Here is a 19,871-nt window from a genome sequence, read left to right on the forward strand (position 1 = left end):
ATAAACCCAGGGAGTCTCCACGACCAAGGGGCCGTGCCAACCGCAGGCTAAAACCGGCCTAGGCAGGCGTCTCCTTCTCGGAGATTCGGCCCAGCAGCTCTCAGGGGTCGGTCGGGGCGAGCACGTTTCCCCGACTCAGTGAGCTGAGTCTGCCGCCAGCCATAGGGCTTCGGCCGGGGCCCTCCCGTAAGCCCGCAAACACGCGACAGGCGATCTACCGCTGAGTGAGACGCACCTCCGGCCGGCCCCGGAACGCCGCTTGGACCCGACCCTTTCCGCCGAGAGCTGGCCGGCCGCTTTTGGGCAAAGCACGCAGGAACCGGAAGTCGGTAGAGGAAACCCGGAACGCGGGCGCCTGCTGATAAGTTGGAAGATGAGCGTTCCCGGTCTCCTCTTGGCGGGAGGTAGGGTCCCTGGAGTACTGGGCTAATGTTCGTCTGTCATTAGCCCCCTGAGCCTGGAGTGTTTAATTCCTCAAGTCCCAGTCCCCTTCTTGGTGCCCCAGCCAGCTTAGCTGACCGGGAGGTTCTGGTCTCCGAGCCTCTGGACTTTCGGGATTCCCTGGCCTAGGGATCCACGGCGGCTCCTTCTTGGATTGGGCCGCAGGCGGAGGCCTCGGATTCTAACCGCCGCTGGCTCACCTCGGCTGCGTTATTTTCCCGTGGCCGCGATGTTCGAGTGACTTCCCACTGGGTTTACAAAGTTATTCATTGTGTGGTGTTTCGTCTACCCGCAAAATGCGCCACGTAGTTGAAACGTTTCTTAGAAGCGTATACAATTTAGGTTTTTCTGGTTCCACTAGATGAAATACTAGTGGAAATGGAAGTGAAGATAAATCTTAACAGGAAACATTGGTTACAGAACGGCCCCTCAAAAAGTTAAAAATATTAAAAACGTTAAGCAGTTGAAGTCATCATTTCAACTACGTTCGTATTGAGAGGTATGATATAGTTTCTAGGTAGTAAAACTTAGGAGCGATCGACAAAAATCAGAAGACATCTCTTGTGGCTTGTTTCAACAAAAGTCTTATATAACTATATATAGCTTTTGGGGGTTAAAGTAAAAGCCAGAATAATCTTTATTCCTTGGAAACACGTTTGTAAGATGTTAATAATAAGATGAAAAGATTCAGGACACATTTATTTGTACACAGCACATACACTGATGAAAACATGTGATAAAATGGAATATGCCTGTAAATGAATCTCTTAGGGAGAGTTTATAGGTGATTGACTCCACTGTGTAAGGTACACAGCTTATATCCTCCTCCTAAATAAATGTTTGCGGTAACCAAAAAGGATCAAATTTTAGGAATAAAATTTCTTGAAGAATGTCAACACATTTTTTAAAGTTCTTAAAAATGGGCCAAATTACAGTTACACACACATATATATACATATATATGTGTATACATATACACATACACATAGTTAAAGTGAATCCTATTTTGAAGATGATTCTCCATGGCAATTTAATATGGCCCACTAGTTATGGAAATTATGGAAAAGTCTACATGACTTTGCAAAGGATCTTGTCAAGCCTGCAACTAACACTAAAGGAGGTAAGACATCCCAACTTACATTTTGTTAAATTTTCCTTTTAGGGAGGTGGAGATGCTTTCCGGTTCCATTGGGGTTATCCCTGTTCCAGGCTCTACATAATTCCTGCTGTCGGAAAAAATCCACTAAGAAAATTATTCCCAATGTTACTTTTTGTGATGAAAATGCAAAGGAGTCCACAAATGCATTTGACAAGCTCTTTTCTTCAGAACAGCAGGCTTCCATCTTGCATGTGTTGAATACTGCATCTAATAAAGAACTTGAAGCTTTCAAATTGCTTCGTGGAAGAAGGGCCATCAATATCGTAGAGCACAGAGACAAGTTTGGGCCATTTCAGAATTTGGAAAGTTTAATGAATGTGTCCTTATTCCAGTATAAAACTACAGTCCAAGTTTGTAACTCTATACTTTGTCCAGAGTCTGGAAAGAAAAAAAGAAAACTACAGGAAAACCGGCTTTTGGGAAAGCTCCTCAAACCAGATGTAGGAAGAGAAAGACTTAAGGTATATTATTTTTCTTAGTGTCTATTATACTGCCTAATATTTGAGAATCTACTCTGTAAGGCATCAGGTTGGGGAGTTACAAAGAGAAATTACTTCAGGTTTAGTTGTTGGATCTAAACATGCTCACATAAACAAATAACTTATTATACGAAGTGGTATGTGATCACTACCAAATGAGAGGTACAGCTAGTAAACTGACAATTGAGAGGAAGGAAACTGAGCTGTGGCTGTTGGGGAAAGTCTACTGGAAGAACTCAATTTGGATCTTAAAAAGAGAGAGTTAGGCTGTCTGGAAGAGGAGGGCATTCTAAATAGGTAGAAAGAACAGTTGATGTTGAGAAGTAGGTCTTTGCAAAGCTTATTTAAGAGGAGTGTTGTAGAGATAACCAGGCTGTTTCTAAGGATAATGTTGGGAGTGAGAAATTAAGGTGCAAAGATGGGCTATGGCTAAAGAGGAACTTTAGAAAATAGTACAAGTCTTTCCAACAGGATTTAAAATTATTTCCTGTTCCTGCTTATCTGCCTCTACATCTATAGAACATAACTAGTTTTGTCAACATAAATAAATGAGATATGTGAGGATAAGCTGATAGTGCTGTACTGTATTTCCTGCCTAGACTTGGGATGGAGCCAAATCCATATATCCAATTATTTATTATATATATCTCCTCTTAGAAGCCCTCTAGATAACCCAACTTAATATATTAAAAAAAAACCAAAAAACTAATTTCCCCTCACCTTCCCAAGCTGATGTGCCTCTATTTTCATCTTCATTAATGATGCCATTTAGTCATTGGAGTAAACTGGAGTTATCCTAGACTCTGCCTTCAACCTATATGAGGGGGACCCAAAATAAAAAGCCCTGGAATTTATTTAAAAATTATGTATTTATTTTTACATGTTTAAATGTCAGTAACCTATGTACTCTCCATTTTAATGCAGTACACCTAATTGAGACGCTTATTCCACCACCCAAAACAGCTTTTGAGCTCGTCAATTCCAATGCCCTTTAGTGTTTCTACTGTTTTTTTGTTTCCCTTTGAGGACTTTTTTCATCTGGGGAAACAAAAAAAGCTGCTCAGGGTGAGATCGGGTGAATAGAGAGGGTGGGGCACAGGAGTCATGCCGTTTTGGATCCGAAACTGCTGACCACTCTGCACAGTGTGGGCAGGTGTGTTGTCATGGTGGAAGAACCAGTCACCTGTTTGCTACAACTTGGGACACTTCTTCCATAAATTGTGGTGCAGCTTTCTCAAAATTTACAGATAAAAACTTTGGTTGACCATTTGCTCTGGACGAACAAATTCTGAATGTACTACAAGGGACCTGTCCTCCAAAAGATAATTCTGGTTTTTTGGGGATACCCCCAATATCATCTTACTCCCACCATCTCCACTCTTTTCCTTCTGTCATTGTCTTTGATTCTTAATACTTGGTCACTTTATAATGGGTACCTAACACACATTCTTACCTTTAGTCTAGTCCCTCCAGCCTATCTTCCACACCACTGTGAGTGATTTTTCTGAAATGTAAATCTCATGTTATTTCTTTTTTTTGAGTTGGAGTCTCACTGTCGCCCAGACTGGAGTGCAGTGGCTGCTCCCGGCCACCGCAGCCTCGACCTGCTGGGCTCCGGCAATCCTTCCGCCTCAGCCTTCCAAGTTAGCTGGAACTATAGGCGCGTGCTACCACGCCCGGCTAATTTTTTTGATTTATTGTAGAGATGAGGTCTCACCTGCCCAGGTGGGTCTTGAACCCGCAGGCTCAGGCAATCCACTCACCTCAGCCTCCCCAAGGCGTGGGATCACAGGCTGAGCCACCGAGCTCGGCTCTCATGTTATTTCTTAAATTCTGTGTTTTGGTGGTCCCCCCACTGTAGCTCTCAGGATAAAGCAAGTTACTTAACGACAGAAATCTGCTCACTCCTTGCCCTTTTCCCATTCTTTAGTCTTTATTCCACTGGCAGAGTGGGTGATGTCAAACAGCCTATCTCTGCAGACACCTGGGTGAAATAACTTCCTTTTTACCTTCTTATTCTCCTAGTCCTCAGTAAACCTTCCCTGACTGCTTCTCCTCTCTATACTGGTTTACGGGAGCATTTTTTTGTTTGTTTGTTTTTGGTGTGAAAGACTTAGGGAGACAATTCTATTTATTGTCAAGGACCGGTAAACAAAGTCTGGAAATCTACATAGTGATCATGAGCAACAGGACACAAGCAGGGTGGAGAAGAGATATAATAACACACAGCATTACTTGGGAGAGAGCTCTAGCTCTTCATTCTGACTCTTGAACCCAGGAGAGATGGCTGCCCTTTTTCACTAAGACTGCAACAGAATGGAAATGTGACTCAGTATATCCGCTCCTACAAGACAGGCAGAGCAAGAGGCTATTTTAAGCTGGTGTTGGGAGCCCTCATCCCAAGCAGAGAGTGGATGCTGAAGGTGGTCTCTGGCTGCCGCTGGTGGCAGGTCCCTGGCTCTCTAGGTCCTGGGCATCTCTTGATTCCCAATGATCAACTTATCAGTTGAATATAGTTGGCCAATGTGGACCTGTTGACGAATTAGTTCAAGGTCTCTTGGCTTTATTCACTAGGGCTTGAATTTCTATAGGATCCTTTACATTTTTATTTTCTCTGAAGGCATCTCTTATCCTCCTGACAGCATATGTTCTGTAATTGTAGATGCTGAAACGCTTGCTGTCTCTCAGCATCGCCCAGTACAGATCTAACACTCATGCGCGGCTGGAGGCTATTTTGGAAATGAAAAAAAAAAAAATTAAATAAAAAAAAAATCTGGTAGCATTTCTTATAAGGTATAGTTATGTTCTTTGTTTCCCATTATCTAGCACAGACCTGGCTGCACTTGAGTATTTGAGTGTCTACTTTGGGCTAGGTGCTGAGAATGAGTAAAGGTTCTTTGTCTATAGGCAGACTGCTGCTGGTTACCTTTTAGTAATTACTCCTGCATTTCTTTAACAATTCTCAGTTCATAAACTGTAAATAAACTTATATTACATTAGCTAGACATTCTGAGTTTGTAGGTTAGGTTTTATATCTGTTGTTTACACTTCTAATTAAACCAGCCTTTTCTTTTAGGCAGTTAATAGTATCGTATCTATTGTTTTTGGTACTCGAAGAATTGCCTGGGCTCACCTTGATCGTAAATTGGCAGTGCTGGATTGGCAGCATAGCGACCGTTGGAGATTAATGAACAGAACTTACCCATCGTCATTCTATTTAGAAGAGGTAAGGCAGTTGCACCTCCATATTCCTACCTACCAGAGCTTCTTGTGTAGTTTAATCTTCTAGTCCCAAGAGGAAGGTAATAAAACAGCAAGGATGGATTTTCTTTTAGTTCTTACTACTCACTGGTTCCTGTTATGTTTTCTGTTACCTCTGTTACCTTTAAAATTGAATCTTTCTTCAGTTAGTTCAAGAAATACTTATGCATCAAAGGCAGATACTGAGAAAATCAATGGTAAATTACTTTATTCTAAATGTTATAGAACATCATCACTCTTATATTTGTAAAATTTTTCAAAATGCTATCACATTTTCTCCTTTGAGTCTTTAAAACCTTGTGCAATGGGTAGGAATTATCACTTTCATCACACATGTAAAAACTATGGTTCAGTCAACCATCTGATGTGATTTTTTTTTTGAGTCAGAGTCTCACTCTGTTGCCCAGGCTACAGTGCAGTGGCATGCCCACAGGCACCTCAGCCTTCCAAGTAGCTGGAACTACAAGTACATGCCACCAAGCCTGGCTAATTTTTTTATTTATTGTAGAGATGAGGTCTTGCCAACTTGCCCAAGCTGGTCTCAAACCCCTGGGCTCAGGCAATCCTCTCGTCTCCACCTTCCAAGGTGCTGGGATTACAGGTGTGAGCCACTGTGCCCAGCAATAAGAAATTTTTTAGGGGTTAATAAATGTTTTAAGTTGTCTAGTCTTAAAGCCAATATAGATTTTAGAAATTATGAAGCCCATCTTACAGATGAAGAAACTGATACTTTAGGACTAAACAGCTTATCTTACATCAGTGTGTTCCTGACAGAACCATGACCAGAACTTGGCTGCCCATAAAATACCTTTTCAATTATTTCAAAACTGTCAATACCATTATAATGTAAGTTATCAAATTATCATATTTTTAAATAGAAGTGGGCCAGAGAGGAGACCAAACATAAAACTTAATGAATTGTTTCTGCTCACTTACTTTATCTTTTTTTTCCCCCCCAAAGATTTCTTCAGTCATTTCAAAGATGCCTAAAGCAGATTTCTATGTTCTGGAAAAAACAGGACTTCCCATTCAGAACTCATCTCTATTTCCTATACTATTACATTTTCATATCACGGAAGCCATGCTGTATGCATTATTAAATAAAACTTTTGCCCAGGATGGGCAGCATCAGGTGCTGAGCATGAATCGAAATGCAGTAGGGAAGCACTTTGAACTGATGATCGGTGACTCCCGGACTAGTGGAAAAGAACTAGTGAAGCGGTTCCTCTCCGAGTCTGTACTGAAGGCGGATCCTCGGGTGTTCTTCCCAGCAGATAAAGTAGTCCACTACAGAGAGATGTTTTCATCTACTGAACCACAAAGAGTAGAAGAGTTATATGATTCATTATTACAGGCTATTGCCTTCTATGAATTAACAGTTTTTGACTCTGAGCCTTAGAATTCTGAGGTTAATGTACTAAAGTTAAATTAATTTATTAGCTCTAAAGTTGTAAAAGCAGCTGTTGTGAACATCAATGTTAATGGAGAAAAAAACACATTTTGAGTGTATTTTAGATGTTTAAAGTCTATTGACTACTAGAATGGTTTACACAATAAGCCAAGACCAAATCAATAAATATTTTGAGATTCTGTGCCTTTCAGGTTTATGTGTTAAACAGTAAGATGCCCCCAAAATAGCCAAAACCAGAAACAAAGTTATCTCTCTTTGAAAGCAAATTTCATCTGTACTAAGGATTTGCACTATTACCATATTGTTAAAATACAGAATAACAATTTTCCTGGGTGGTGCTCATTATGAGAATAGAGCTGAAAACAACTGATAACACAACTTGTAGAATCCTCTTCTCTTCTCTGCTTAGAATGTGGTTTGCCACATTGCCTCTAAAAGGTGGTATTTTTATTATTTAGAAACCGGGTCTCACTCTCACCCAGGCAGGACTTCAGTAGGAAAATCAGCTCGCTGCAGCCTTGACTTCCTGGCCTCAAGCCATCCTCCCACCTCAGCCTCCTGAGTAGCTAGGACTACAGGCATGCACTACCACACCTGTCTAATTTTAAAATTTCTTATAGAGATGAGCTCTTTTGATGTTACTCAGGCTGGTCTTGAACTCCTGACCTCAAGACATCCTCTTGCTTCAGCCTCCCAAAGTTCTGGGATTCTAGCCAGGAGCCACCATGCCCAGCCTTCTAAAAGGTGACTTTCATCAGTTCAAATCTGTTAACTCCAGAGAAAACAAGCTTTGTCTAATAGGCTCATTTTTTAACTCTGCAATGTTTTACTTGACAGACCACCTTTTGATAAAAGGAGCATTTAATTTTTTCCCCCACGCTTCTCCATTTTTCCATTATGTCTGCTTTAGTGGAGGCCCTCGATGTATCTCCTATACTGAACCCAAGTCTCTTTGATGTCAAAATATTAAATCTCAGTGGTGAGCATCTACTCAGGAGGCTAAGGCGATCTGCTTGAGCCCAGGAGTTTGAGGTTGCAGTGAGCTATGACCATGTGACTGCATTCCAACCTGGGCAACAAACAATGAGACTGCTCTAAAAAAAAACGGGAAAAAAAGATGACTGGATGCAATGACTCATGCCTGTAATCTCAGTTCTTTGGGAAGCCAAGGTGGGAGGATCACTTGAGGCCAGGAGTTCAAGACCAGCCAGGCAACATAGTGAGACTGTCTTTAGATGAGATCAGGTGCATTCAGGGTGGCATGGCTGTAGATGAGATCTTGTCTTTAAAAAAAAAAAAAACAACTAGGTGTGGTAGCTCACGCCTGTAATCCCAGCACTTTGGGAGGTGGAAGCAAGAGGACTGCCTGAGCCCAGGGGTTCAAGACCAGCCTGGGCAACTTGGTGAGACCTTGTCTCTATAATAAATCAAAAAGTTAGCCAGGTGTGGTGGCTCGTGCCTATAGTTCCAGCTACTTGGAAGGCTGAGGTGGAAAGATTGCCCGAGGCTACGGTGGCCATGATTTTGCTATTGCACTCCAGCCTGGGTGACAGAGTGAGACTCCAAGTCAAAAAAAAAAGAAACAAAAAAAGATCCCCCCCCACCCCAATTATACTAAATCAAAAAAAGAAAAATATTAAATGTGTCCCTATTAGGGAGAAAAATACTCCTATTATTTCTTAATTTTTAATGACTTAAGTATAATTCTATGGAGTTATTTTATGGTAGTTCATCAATTGTTGAGAATCATCAGAATTTTCTAATGATAAAACACCAAATTAATAGATAAGTACAGGAAGAACTACAGAAAAAAAAATCAGTATTTTTAAAATGCTTCAGAAGACCTTATTCTCAATATGCATATTTACCAACATGATTACATCTGAACTCCTGTTTAAATATTGCATGAAGTCTTTAGCTTTAAACTTTAATTAGATCTATATACTAGTCAACACAAGAAAAAGTAAATAAACTGAACAGATAACAGTTACCAAAACACATATCTTCATACATATTTATAAACAGGTATGAGTCAGAACTTTCAAAACTATACAATTTTAGGATCCTTAACTTTTGAGTTAAAAATATAATTCATCAAATAATATATCTTAATATTAAGCTAATATATAGTACAAGCACTTGAAATAGGGAGCTATTTTAAAACACACTGATTATAAAATGATTTTAAGTGAAATGTGACAAAAATTATTATTAAAAATTCTTTCCCCCAAATACATCCTTAAGTAGAAATGGCTATTATGTGGAAATCCTAAAGCAGAATCCACTTTTGTTACAGTTTTAATGAATAGCAGTTTGTCCAAAATAGATATATTAATGTCATTAATATCTTTATGAAATAAAACATCAATGATATAAAAATATAAGAAAAATGTACAAGGCAAATGATTTGAGTTGACAAATTATACAAGATATCACATGTATGGGTACTAAAGATCTATGAAAACATTCATAATCTTGATTTTACTTTGTCAACATTCAGTGATTTGACAGTAAAATATGCAGGAGGACAGCCTGGGCAACTTGGTGAGAACTCGTCTCTACAATAAATAAAAAAAATTAGCCAGGCATGGTGGCACGCATCTCTAGTTCCAGCTACTTGGAAGGTTGATGCGGAAGGATTGCCTGAGGTCGAGGCTGTGGTGGCTGTGAGCGTGCCACTGCACTCCAGCCAGGGTGAGAGTGAGACTCCAACTCCAAAACAAAAATATGCTGGAGGGATAGATGAGAAATAAAATTATCAGGAAGATCTTACTTTTTGAAAAATGAAGCATAATTTTCTTCCCAGAAAGTTCTCTTTATAAAATTACATAGGTAATTTTATATTTTGTATCATGTCAACTTATTTTAAAAGGATCACTATCTAGGTGATTCATATTTACAGTTTGACAGATCATGGTTAGAGAGGGGTGGATTAGGGTGACAGGAAAGGAGAAAGGTATGGATTAGCACTGAAACACCTTTAGAAATATCTTAATGAACTCTACCTTCCAGAAACAGCTCACTCACAGACAAAAAATACTCCAACAAAGCTAAATCAAATAACACACAAAATTCAGGAAAAATATACTACCACAATTATATATACAATTTGTAGCTCAAATTTTTTCGTTTTAAATACTTGCACACCAATAAAAAATATACAAATGGTCTATTTTTAAATGTACACTAAGAAAAACTTTTCCATGAAAATCAACATAATATAAAAATATCTTAAGGACCACATAATAATCTGTACAAGGCATAGTTCATGAGGAATATTAAGGAAAATCAGCTGCCAAAGTTTTCACAGTCTCTTTTGGAATGTCAAGATGAATTCCTTCAAAATAATGCAGGAATCTGTCAAAATTACAAAGAAAAATACAATTTAGAATTTCTATCTGATGAAAATATTCATTAATCTTTAAATGACGACCTAAAAAGTTATTTTTGTAGGGTCTTTACCTTCTTTTACTTTTTCCTTGTTCTTTTAGCTTCTCAGTCCTACAAATGTTTCGAAGAGTTGGCAAGTATTCAATTGTACTAGCTTGTCTATTACCCACATACAGAAGAGTTCGACTAGAACATACACTTTTAATGACTGCTATCCTCTTCCAAGCATTGCTGTAAATTAAAAGTAATGCATTACTTTTTACTAAATTTTAATGTTCAATAAAAATGCAGCAATCCCAAACACAACCAGTTTTCTTCCTTACCCCTAGTCTAGATTGGATGATACTTCCAGATTAATTTCCTGTTAATACCTTAATTACTCCCATACTGAAAAATCTTAATAGCTATCTGCTGTCTGTCACAGCAAGACCAAAGCTCTTTCTATGTCATTCAAGTTTCCCAAACTAGCCCATTCCAATCTCCTTTGACTCAAAAAAAAAAAAAAAAAAAAAAAGAGTCTCATTCTGTTGCCCAGGCTGGAATACAGTGGCACAATCATAACTCACCTCAACCTCCTAGGCTCAGGCAATCCTTTCACCTTTGCCTCCAGAGTAGCTGGGACTACAGGGGTGCACCACCATGCTTGGCTAATTAAAAAAATTTTTTTTGTAGAGATGAGGTCTTGCTGTGTTGCCTAGGCTGGTCTCGAACTCCTGGGTTCAAGCAATCCTCCCACCTCAGCCTCCCTAAGTGCTGGAATTACAGGCCGGAGCCACTGTGCCTGACCCCTAATCTCACATCACTTCCCTTCCCAGAAATCAGGCTTGTCACCTTAGCTGTCTTATTAGAAGCCACATTATTAATATTAATCAATAGTCCAACATCTTTAAGTTAGTTAAGGAAAAACTCTAATGACTTTCTCTTTACCATTATTACTAAATAAAAAGTAAAAGCAAGAAATACTTACTCCAAATTAGCTGCTGAATGACTAAAGTGTACATTATTACGCATTTGTGAAACATAAAAAGTAAGATCACTGGTTGGATCTCTTCCTAATTTCTTGCAAGGATTCAAGGAGGTTTCCAGTGCTTTTGAAATAGTAGAAGAACATTTAGCAAAACTGAGAGCTTCTACAGCTGCCTTTAATTCTCCAGAGCTTTGAGAAGTCCATCCATCATTACTCTCAAGACTAAACTCATCACAAAGTCCACTTTTAACTTTTCCATTTGTCCAACTAAAGTCATTTTTACCATGTTCCTTTTGTTCCCTTATGTCAGTTAAAAGGGCATCTAAGAAGGACATGTTATCCATGAACTCAGTGAGAGAATTCAAACAATCAGAAACAAGGGCAGAACATTTTTTTTCTGCTGGTGTTTTAGGAGAACAAGGAATAGACTGAATGTTAGAGTCTAAACATCTGTTTAGTTTCTTTTTCTCTGGACTGCTTGGTTTGTCTCTGGCTTTGCTTTCTTGTGAGTTTGAGGAAGATGACACAAGAGACAGGTTCATCAGTTCATCAGGAAATTCCAATTCAGTGTCAAATAAGTCACTATCGTCTAATGTTATAATCTTTTTCTTTTGTTTCTTTTTTGGTGACTTTTTCAGTGGCTTCTCTCCTTCAGAATGTTTCCGAGGGTTACATTTCATGCTTTTTGTTGCTGTACTGCTATCCACAGTTACTGATGAGCCACAAAGGTTTTTTGTTTCTGGAATGACATCAACTGGTAATGGTAGAATGAACTCAAGATTACTATATAAGAAATCTACATTCCGCATTTGGAATTCTGTAAGAAGTTGGATGAGTTTATGCCAGTCTTCCTTTGTTGTCATTTTGTGCTGGAACAATTTGGAGTAAAGTAATGTTATCACAGTACACGTTTTGAACACTTTTCTACCCATATGACTATAGTGTTATTCCTACTCTATATTTATAATTCTATCTTCTACCCCTCATAATTAATCTACTTTTAATACATTAAAATAGTACTGTCTAAAAATTAAACTTAGGCTACTAATTAGTATATACTCCAATTATAAATAGAATGTCATTTACTACTTCTTTAAAATAGTTTATTCATCTGAGACATTTTCTAAATTCCATTCTACTACTATATAATATGCATTTAGAACAATACCAATACACCATTTGTCAAAGTAGTAGAATGTGCTAAAAACAGATCTAAAACATATACAAATTAAAGGCAAATTTAAGTTAAACTTAAGATTCAAAAGACAGGAGTTAGTGGTGGGAAGATGAAAAGAAATATAAACTCAACATTTCAAAATAGACATTGAAGATACCTTTAAAAATGAAAATAAGTCATCAGACGGGGAAAAAATGTTCTTGAGGCCAAACAAGGTCTCAGCACAGCCAGTGTCACATTTGGGAAGGTTTATACATTTCTTTTTAGTGTTTTTAGGGTTATTTTTTGAATCAGGGCCATCTTCACAGCAAACTAGTTGTACATTTCTGCTATTTCTTCCTATAAAATTAATAAAAGAAAATCTTAGTTATATATTTTAAACAAATTGTATCAAACGATTATTTAAAGCCTGAGATTCTTTGATATCTTTTGCACCTATACGCCCATTTTGTTCTCCTCCACATATATGTCTAATTCATTAAGAGTATACGATAAGCATTATTTCTAACAATACATAAACTAAGCAAGGTGGAGGTGGGGACTTTCAAAACCATCCAATAGAAAAGTTGCAAGAAGGCCAGGCTCAGTGGCTCAGCCTATAATCCCAACACTTTGGGAGGCCTAGGGGAGTGGATTGCTTGAGCCCACAGGTTCAAGACCAGCCCAGGCAACTTGGCAAGACCTTGTCTCTATAATAAATAAAAATTAGCCAGGTGTGGTAGCACACGCCTGTAGTTCTGGCTACTTGGAAGGCTGAGGCGGAAGGATCGCCTGAGCCCAGCAGGTCGAGGCTGGGGTGGCCGTGAGTGTGCCACTGCCCTCCAGCCTGGGCGATAGAGGTTCCAACTCAAAAAATAACAATAATAGAAATTTTAAAAATAAATAAACTGGCAAAATTAAAAGACTAATCTAGTTCTGTCAGCAATACACATAAAAAGCTATAATATACTATTTCTTAGGAGCATAAGTTGGCTCAATTAGCTTCAGAGATCAATCTGACAATCACTATCAAAGTGTAAAGTATATTATAGTTTTTGACCCAATCACACTTCTAGAATTCTTCCCATCAGTTACAGACATGTTCAAGGATATATTTATAAGGTATACACTGTACTTTAATGACAAATTGAAGATAATTTAAATGTCCATGAATTAATGGTCCATGAAGTAATGGTTAATTAAATTATGTATATTCATACTATTTTATGGAAAAGTTGTGAAAAAGAGTGCTGACAATAAATTGTTGACTTTAAAATAATCATCTAACTATATATAGTACTGGTTAATTTTGCTAAACAAGTATGAAGCAATATTTTATATGCATAGAGGTCTAAAGTGGCAACCTTTAGGAAGTAGAGGAATATCTTTTACTTTTTTTTTTTTTTTTTTTGAGTTGGAGTCTCACTCTGTCGCCCAGACTGGAGTGCAGTGGCCGCTCCCGGCCACCGCAGCCTCCACCTGCTGGGCTCTGGCGATCCTTCCGCCTCAGCCTTCTGAGTAGCCGGAATTACAGGCACGCGCTACCACGCCCAGCTGATTTTTTTTTTTTTTTTGATTTATTGTAGAGATGAGGTCTCGCTGCCCAGGCGGGTCTCGAACCCGCGGGCTCAGGCAATCCACTCACCTCAGCCTCCCAAAGGCGCGGGATTACAGGCTGAGCCACCGAGCCCGGCTCTCTTTTACTTTTTAACTTTACACGCTTCTGTATTGTGTACATTTCCAATGAGTGTGTATCTGTGTTTTTTTTAAAAGGCAGGAATGAAATGCATATAAAGTAAGATCTTTAAGAAGAGAAACTATGCTATGCTTATTTTCTGTCTTCTAAAGTTATTTTTATTTTTTTCACTAAACTTCTTGGTATAGCAATATACAGTGGTATGGCAAAAGTTATAACTAATTTGGTTTTTACGCCAGGACATTAGCTACATTATTTATCATATTTACTTTTACAAAATAGTTCAAGCTACCAACTCACATTAAATTGAATATATAAGTGTGTCTACTTCAGAACAGAATATGTTAAAATTTTGAACCAATTAAAAAACAAGCTAAGAGGGGATGAATATTACAGAACTTGACTGTGGTTTGATTTAAAGATTTGTGTATTTACAGAGCAGGATCTGTAACTACAGAATTGTGACTATGGAGCATGGAAACACAAACTAAGAATTTCTTCAGGGAAGGAAACATGTCTTCATGTAAGCACAGGGCTTGGCATGGAGAAAGTGCTCAAAAAATGTCTATGACCTGAAATTAGGTAATAATGATGACTGAAGAAAAATAAGAAATAAAAGCATTTCTGAGCCAGGCTTGGTGACTCAGCCTATAATCCCGCGCCTTTGGGAGGCTGAGGTGAGTGGATTGCCTGAGCCCGCGGGTTCGAGACCTGCCTGGGCAGCGAGACCTCATCTCTACAATAAATCAAAAAATCAGCCGGGCGTGGTAGCGCATGCTTGTAATTCCGGCTACTTGGAAGGCTGAGGCGGAAGGATCGCCGGAGCCCAGCAGGTCGAGGTTGCCGTGGCCGGGAGCGGCCACTGCACTCCAGTCTGCGCGACAGAGTGAGACTCCAACTCAAAAAAAAAAATAAAAAAGCATTTCTGAAATAACAAAGTTCTTAGTAAAGATAGAATTAAAAACTGTTGAAGCAAAAGGGAGTGTCCATTATAGTCACATAAAAATAATAACATATCTACATATATTCATGTAGAAAAATCAATATTTTTTATAAGTGAAAAAAGTTGCTAAATAATAATTATAGTTCCATCGGTCCTATAAGAAACCATATGTTTATAAATATATAAGTAACAGTTTGAAAAACTTAACAGTTAGCCAAGTGGTGGCTCATGCTTGTAATTCCAGCACTTTGGGAGGCCAAAATGGGAGGATCACTTGAGCCTAGGAGCCTGAGACCAGCCTGGGCAACAGTGAGACTCTGTCTCCATTTAATAAAAATTAAAAAAAAAAACTTAGGCCAGGTGTGGTGGCTCAGTCTGTCATCCTAGTACTTTGGGAGGCTGAGGCAAGTAGATTACCTGAGCCCGTGGGTTCGAGACCAGCCCAGGCAACTTGACAAGACCTTGTCTCTACAATAAATCAAAAATTAGGTGGGTGTGGTAGCACACGCCTGTAGTTCTGGCTACCTGGAAGGTTGAGGCAGAAGGATCGCCAGAGCCCAGCAGATCAACGCTGGGGTGGCTGTGAGCGTGCCACTGCACTCCAGCCTGGGCAACAAAGTGATACTCCAACTCAAAAAAAGAAAAACTTAACAGTTAAGCTTTGTGGAGGAAGCTGGTCACAGTGGCCTATTTGGGACCAAGACAGGAAGACAGCTTGAGCCTGGCCAGGAGTTTGAGATCAGTCTGGGCAACATAGTGAGACTCTATCTCTATTTAAATAAAAATTAAAAAAAAAAAAAAAAAGAAAAACTTCACAGTTAAGCTTTTGGAGAGGAAGCCGGATATAGCTGGCCTACTCTGGAGACTGAGACAGGAGGATCGCTTGAGCCCAGGAATTTGAGGCTGTACTGCACTATGATTGCACCTATGAACAGACACTGTACTCCAGCTGCTAGGCAACATAGCAAGAACTTGCCTCTAAAAAAAAAAAGGAAAAGCAAAACTTTTAGGGAAGAAAGGAATAGGGTGGGAGTTTTTTTTGTTTATTTTTAACAATGAGACCATTCCATATTACTTTTATAATCCTAAAAATTACCGAATAGCCAGGCGCAGTAGCTCATGCCTGTAATCCCAGCACTTTGGGAGGCAAAGGCGAGAGGATTGTCTGGGTTCAGGGGTTTGAGACCAGCTTGGGCAACTTGGTGAGATCTCGTATCGACAATAAATCAAAAAATTAGCTGGGCGTGGTGGTACATGCCTGTGGTTCCAGCTACTTGGAAGGCTGAGGCAGAAGGATCCCCTGAGCCCAGTGGGTTGAGGCTATGGTGTCTGTGAGCATGCCATTGCAGTCCAACCTGGGTGACAGAGTGAAACTCTGACTTAAAAAAAGAAATTTTTTTTTTTAGAGACAAGGACTCACTATGTTGTTTAGGCTGGTCTTGACTTCCTGGCCTCACGGAATCCTCCTGCCTCAGCCTCCCAAAGTACTGGGGTTACAGGTGTGAGCCACAACACCTGGCTATAGCATAGATTTTTAAATAGGGCCCCATAATGTCATTTCTTTTCTAACAAATCAACTTACGACAAAGGGTTAATGGCCTTTCTTCTAAAATTCCACCTCCACTTCTAATCCAGAATTGTAAGGAAAGGATACTTTTTCTGATATCACAAGCATTTGCACTTAGCAAGGTTACAAAGTCTTTTACATCAGTTCTAAAATTCTCAGTTAAGCAGATCATTTGTAGGTAGCTGGCAACATTTAGCTTCAAAACAGAGAGAGAAAGGTGGTTAGTTGCAGAGTTAAAAGAAATATAGCGATAATGCATATGAACAATATGTAAAAGATAAAATTCACAATATCTTAAAGTTCTTGTGAATGAAAGTGTTCTAAAAAATATAAGGTAATATAACACCAAATTAAAAGCATGTACATATACTTCTTTTATTAATTATATACAATCCAAGACAGCAAAAAGGAAACTTTTATAGGCGATTCTCTAACTTGAACACTGTAGGCAGTTTTATAAACCTTGACAGTTTAGGATTAAATAATGATCTAAGTAATAGTATACAGCTTTATAGAATATTTTACAGTCATAAAAATTATAAATAGGAATACTCTAACACTGAAAAATACATCATTTTTTAAAATCCAAAGTTAGAAACAACAGCAATATAAAAGTATATATTATGTAAATAAGAAATAGAAGAGAAAAAATTGGCTGGGTGCAGTGGCTCACGCCTGGAATCCCAGCACTTTGGAGGCCAAAGCAGGACTGCTTGAGTCCAGGAGTTCAAGACCAGCCTGGGCAACACAGCAAGACCTCATCTCTACAAAAAAATACAAAAATTAAATTATCATAGTGATGTATGCCTGTAGTCCCAGCTATTCAGGAGCCTGAGGTGGGAGGATCCCCTGAGACCAGAAGTTTGAGGCTGTAGTAAGCTGTGACCATGCTACTGCACTCCAGCCTGAGCAAGACCTTTACTTAAAAAAACAAATAAAAGTATTTAATTTGTTGGGGGTAAATGAGCAAAGCAAATTTTTTCATTTTATTTAGTGCTCAAGTAGTATTGCTATAATTTCTTGGTATAACAAAATGTGTATAATTCTCTTCCTATTGTCATTTATAAAATGCATTTTACTTGAAAAACTAAAACAAAAGTATATTTACATTTTAAAGATTTTATAGGACTGCTAGCATTTTCACTATACTAACCAAATGCAATTAAAAAAATTTTTCCTACAAAATGTTTGACTTTATATATACATTACTCCTGTATACTTCTGGGACTTCTGCTTCCAATAAACTGGGAGTTCTGCTTTCAATATGAAGGAACACGAATCTTGTAATCAGTATTAACTATAAACTTTATAATTAACTGCAAATCAATTTTAAAAACTACCTGAAAGCATGAGAGTAGACAAAAGAAAAAAAAAAACCATAGGGGAAATCAAAATGTGGACAAAGCAAATGGCCCTGGATGAATCCCCTTTTCAACTGATTTTTGAGGACATGCTACAACAGGGGTAACTAAAACTCACACAGAAATTCACAGTTACTCACTTAAAGAACCAAAGAACAGAGTCTGGGATGAGTACAGTATCTGGAAAGTAAGAGGGGGAGAATCCAGAAAGTAAAGAAACAAAAATCTGGCCTAAAGAAGGGCTCAGATCACTGGCTGACGCTAAGGACTTCACATGAATGAGGTGTGTCTCAAAGGAGCCGAGCTGAAACTAAAATAACTGAAATGTTTGCTATGTATTCCAGGAGAAAACTTGTTCAGAGAAACAAAGTCTGGGATAAAAATGTAAAATTACTAGACATGGAGAAATAGGAAAATTAACCAATTCTTCAAAGACAAGACAATCAATAGCAACTGAACACAAGATGTTAAAGATGTTGGGATTGGTAGATAAGGAGCTTTAAAACAGCTCGTAAAACTTTGCTTAAGGAAAACACGTTCATATGAATGAACAATAGAAAATTCCAGTAGAGAAATAAAAACTATAAATTCAGGTGGTGGCTCATGCCTGTAATCTCAGCACTTTGGGAGGCTGAGGCGAGAGGATTGCCTGAGTCCAGGAGTTCGAGACCAGCTTGGGCAACTTGGCGAGACCTATTCTCCACAATAAATCAAAAAAATTAGCCAGGCGTGTGGTGCATGCCTGTGTTTCCAGCTAATTGGAAGGCCGAAGTGGAAGGATTACCTGAGCCCAGTAAGTGAAGGTTGCAATGGCTGTGAGCCTGAGTGACAGAGTGAGACTCCAACCCAAAAACAAAAACAAACAAAACTATAAAAAGCAATGAAAATTGTAAAAGTAAAAACCAAAATATCAGAAAGAAAAAATTTCACTCAATGGACTTAATGAAAAGCTTTAAAAAAATCAGGAGACTAGATCACTATAAATGGTAGATTTGTACTTTTACAAGATTTTTGGATTCTTTGTAAAGTAGTACAATTTTAACTCTACACTGTGAAAAACTAAAAGTACGTATTTTAATTTCTAAAGAAACTATTACAGAAAATATGTAAAGAGGTATAGCTAAAAGGCCAATAGATAAATGAAAATGAAATCCAACCAAAAAAATTAACCCAAAAGAAGGCAGAAAAGGAGCTACTTTACATTATATGTAAGTAGACGAAATACGCCAATTAAAAGAAAGATAGTGTCAGAATATATACAAAAGCAGGACACAATTATATGCTGTTTATCAAAAAAATTTTAATTTATACATATACACCAGGCACAGTGGCTCATTTCTTTGGTCCCAGCTCTTGGGAGGCTGAGCTGGGAAGACTGCTTGAGCCCAGGAGTTTGACCAGTCTAGGCAGCAAAGCAAGACCCTGTCTTTTTTTTTTTTTTTTAGAAAGTAGGATTTATTAAGACAGAAAAGCTCCCACAGTAGGAGGGAACCTAAAAGAAGGTCGCCCAACCCTGTCTCTTAAAAAAAAAGAGAGAAAGAGAGCGAGATTCACTTAAAGTAAAAGGATAAGTGCAGGCCAGTTTGCACAATGGATAACGTGGCTGACTATGGATCAGAAAATTCATCTCATGACCATACTTCCTAGAAATATAAGGCTGGCTTGATACTCAACCATCAACATAACTTACCATATTACTAGATTTTAAAATAAAAAAGATTAAAATTATGTCAAACGATAAAATATTTGACAAAATTAAACACCAAAATTAAATATTTAACAGTGAAAAACTCTCAACTACCTGATGATAAGCTTCTATTTTTTTTTTTTTTGAGTTGGAGTCTCACTCTGTAACCCAGACTGGAGTGCAGTGGCTGCTCCCGGCCACCACAGCCTCGACCTACTGGGCTCCGGCGATCCTTCTGCCTCAGCCTTCCAAGTAGCTGGAACTACAGGCACGTGCTACCATGCCCGGCTGATTTTTTTGATTTTACTGTAGAGATGAGGTCTCGCCAAGTTGCCCAGGCAGGTCTCGAACCC

At 38.6% G+C, this 19,871-nt stretch overlaps 2 protein-coding genes and 1 pseudogene across 2 annotated transcripts; 1 reads left to right on the forward strand and 2 right to left on the reverse strand.

The window, feature by feature from the left end:
* The first annotated feature begins 371 nt into the window (after window positions 1–371).
* TEFM (transcription elongation factor, mitochondrial) lies at window positions 372–6,930 on the forward strand. Its single transcript, XM_008061834.1, has 4 exons — window positions 372–404; window positions 1,604–2,061; window positions 5,156–5,305; window positions 6,302–6,930. The coding sequence occupies exons 1-4, from the start codon at window positions 374–376 to the stop codon at window positions 6,737–6,739; spliced, it is 1,077 nt and encodes a 358-aa protein (XP_008060025.1). The 5' UTR covers window positions 372–373; the 3' UTR covers window positions 6,740–6,930.
* On the reverse strand, window positions 4,542–5,087 carry LOC103264208 (annotated as a pseudogene).
* A 2,627-nt stretch (window positions 6,931–9,557) lies between the features above and the next one.
* LOC103264198 (ATPase family AAA domain-containing protein 5) lies at window positions 9,558–16,660 on the reverse strand. The gene is made up of 5 exons (XM_008061847.2): window positions 16,486–16,660; window positions 12,443–12,624; window positions 11,109–11,977; window positions 10,214–10,372; window positions 9,558–10,108 (listed from the first exon to the last, which is right to left on the reverse strand). The coding sequence occupies exons 1-5, from the start codon at window positions 16,640–16,642 to the stop codon at window positions 10,030–10,032; spliced, it is 1,446 nt and encodes a 481-aa protein (XP_008060038.2). The 5' UTR covers window positions 16,643–16,660; the 3' UTR covers window positions 9,558–10,029.
* Between the last annotated feature and the right edge of the window lie 3,211 nt (window positions 16,661–19,871).

This window comes from Carlito syrichta, unplaced genomic scaffold (genome assembly GCF_000164805.1).
Source record: "Carlito syrichta isolate Samal-C Ts95f unplaced genomic scaffold, Tarsius_syrichta-2.0.1 Scaffold95849, whole genome shotgun sequence".
Classification (NCBI taxonomy): Eukaryota; Metazoa; Chordata; class Mammalia; order Primates; family Tarsiidae; genus Carlito; species Carlito syrichta.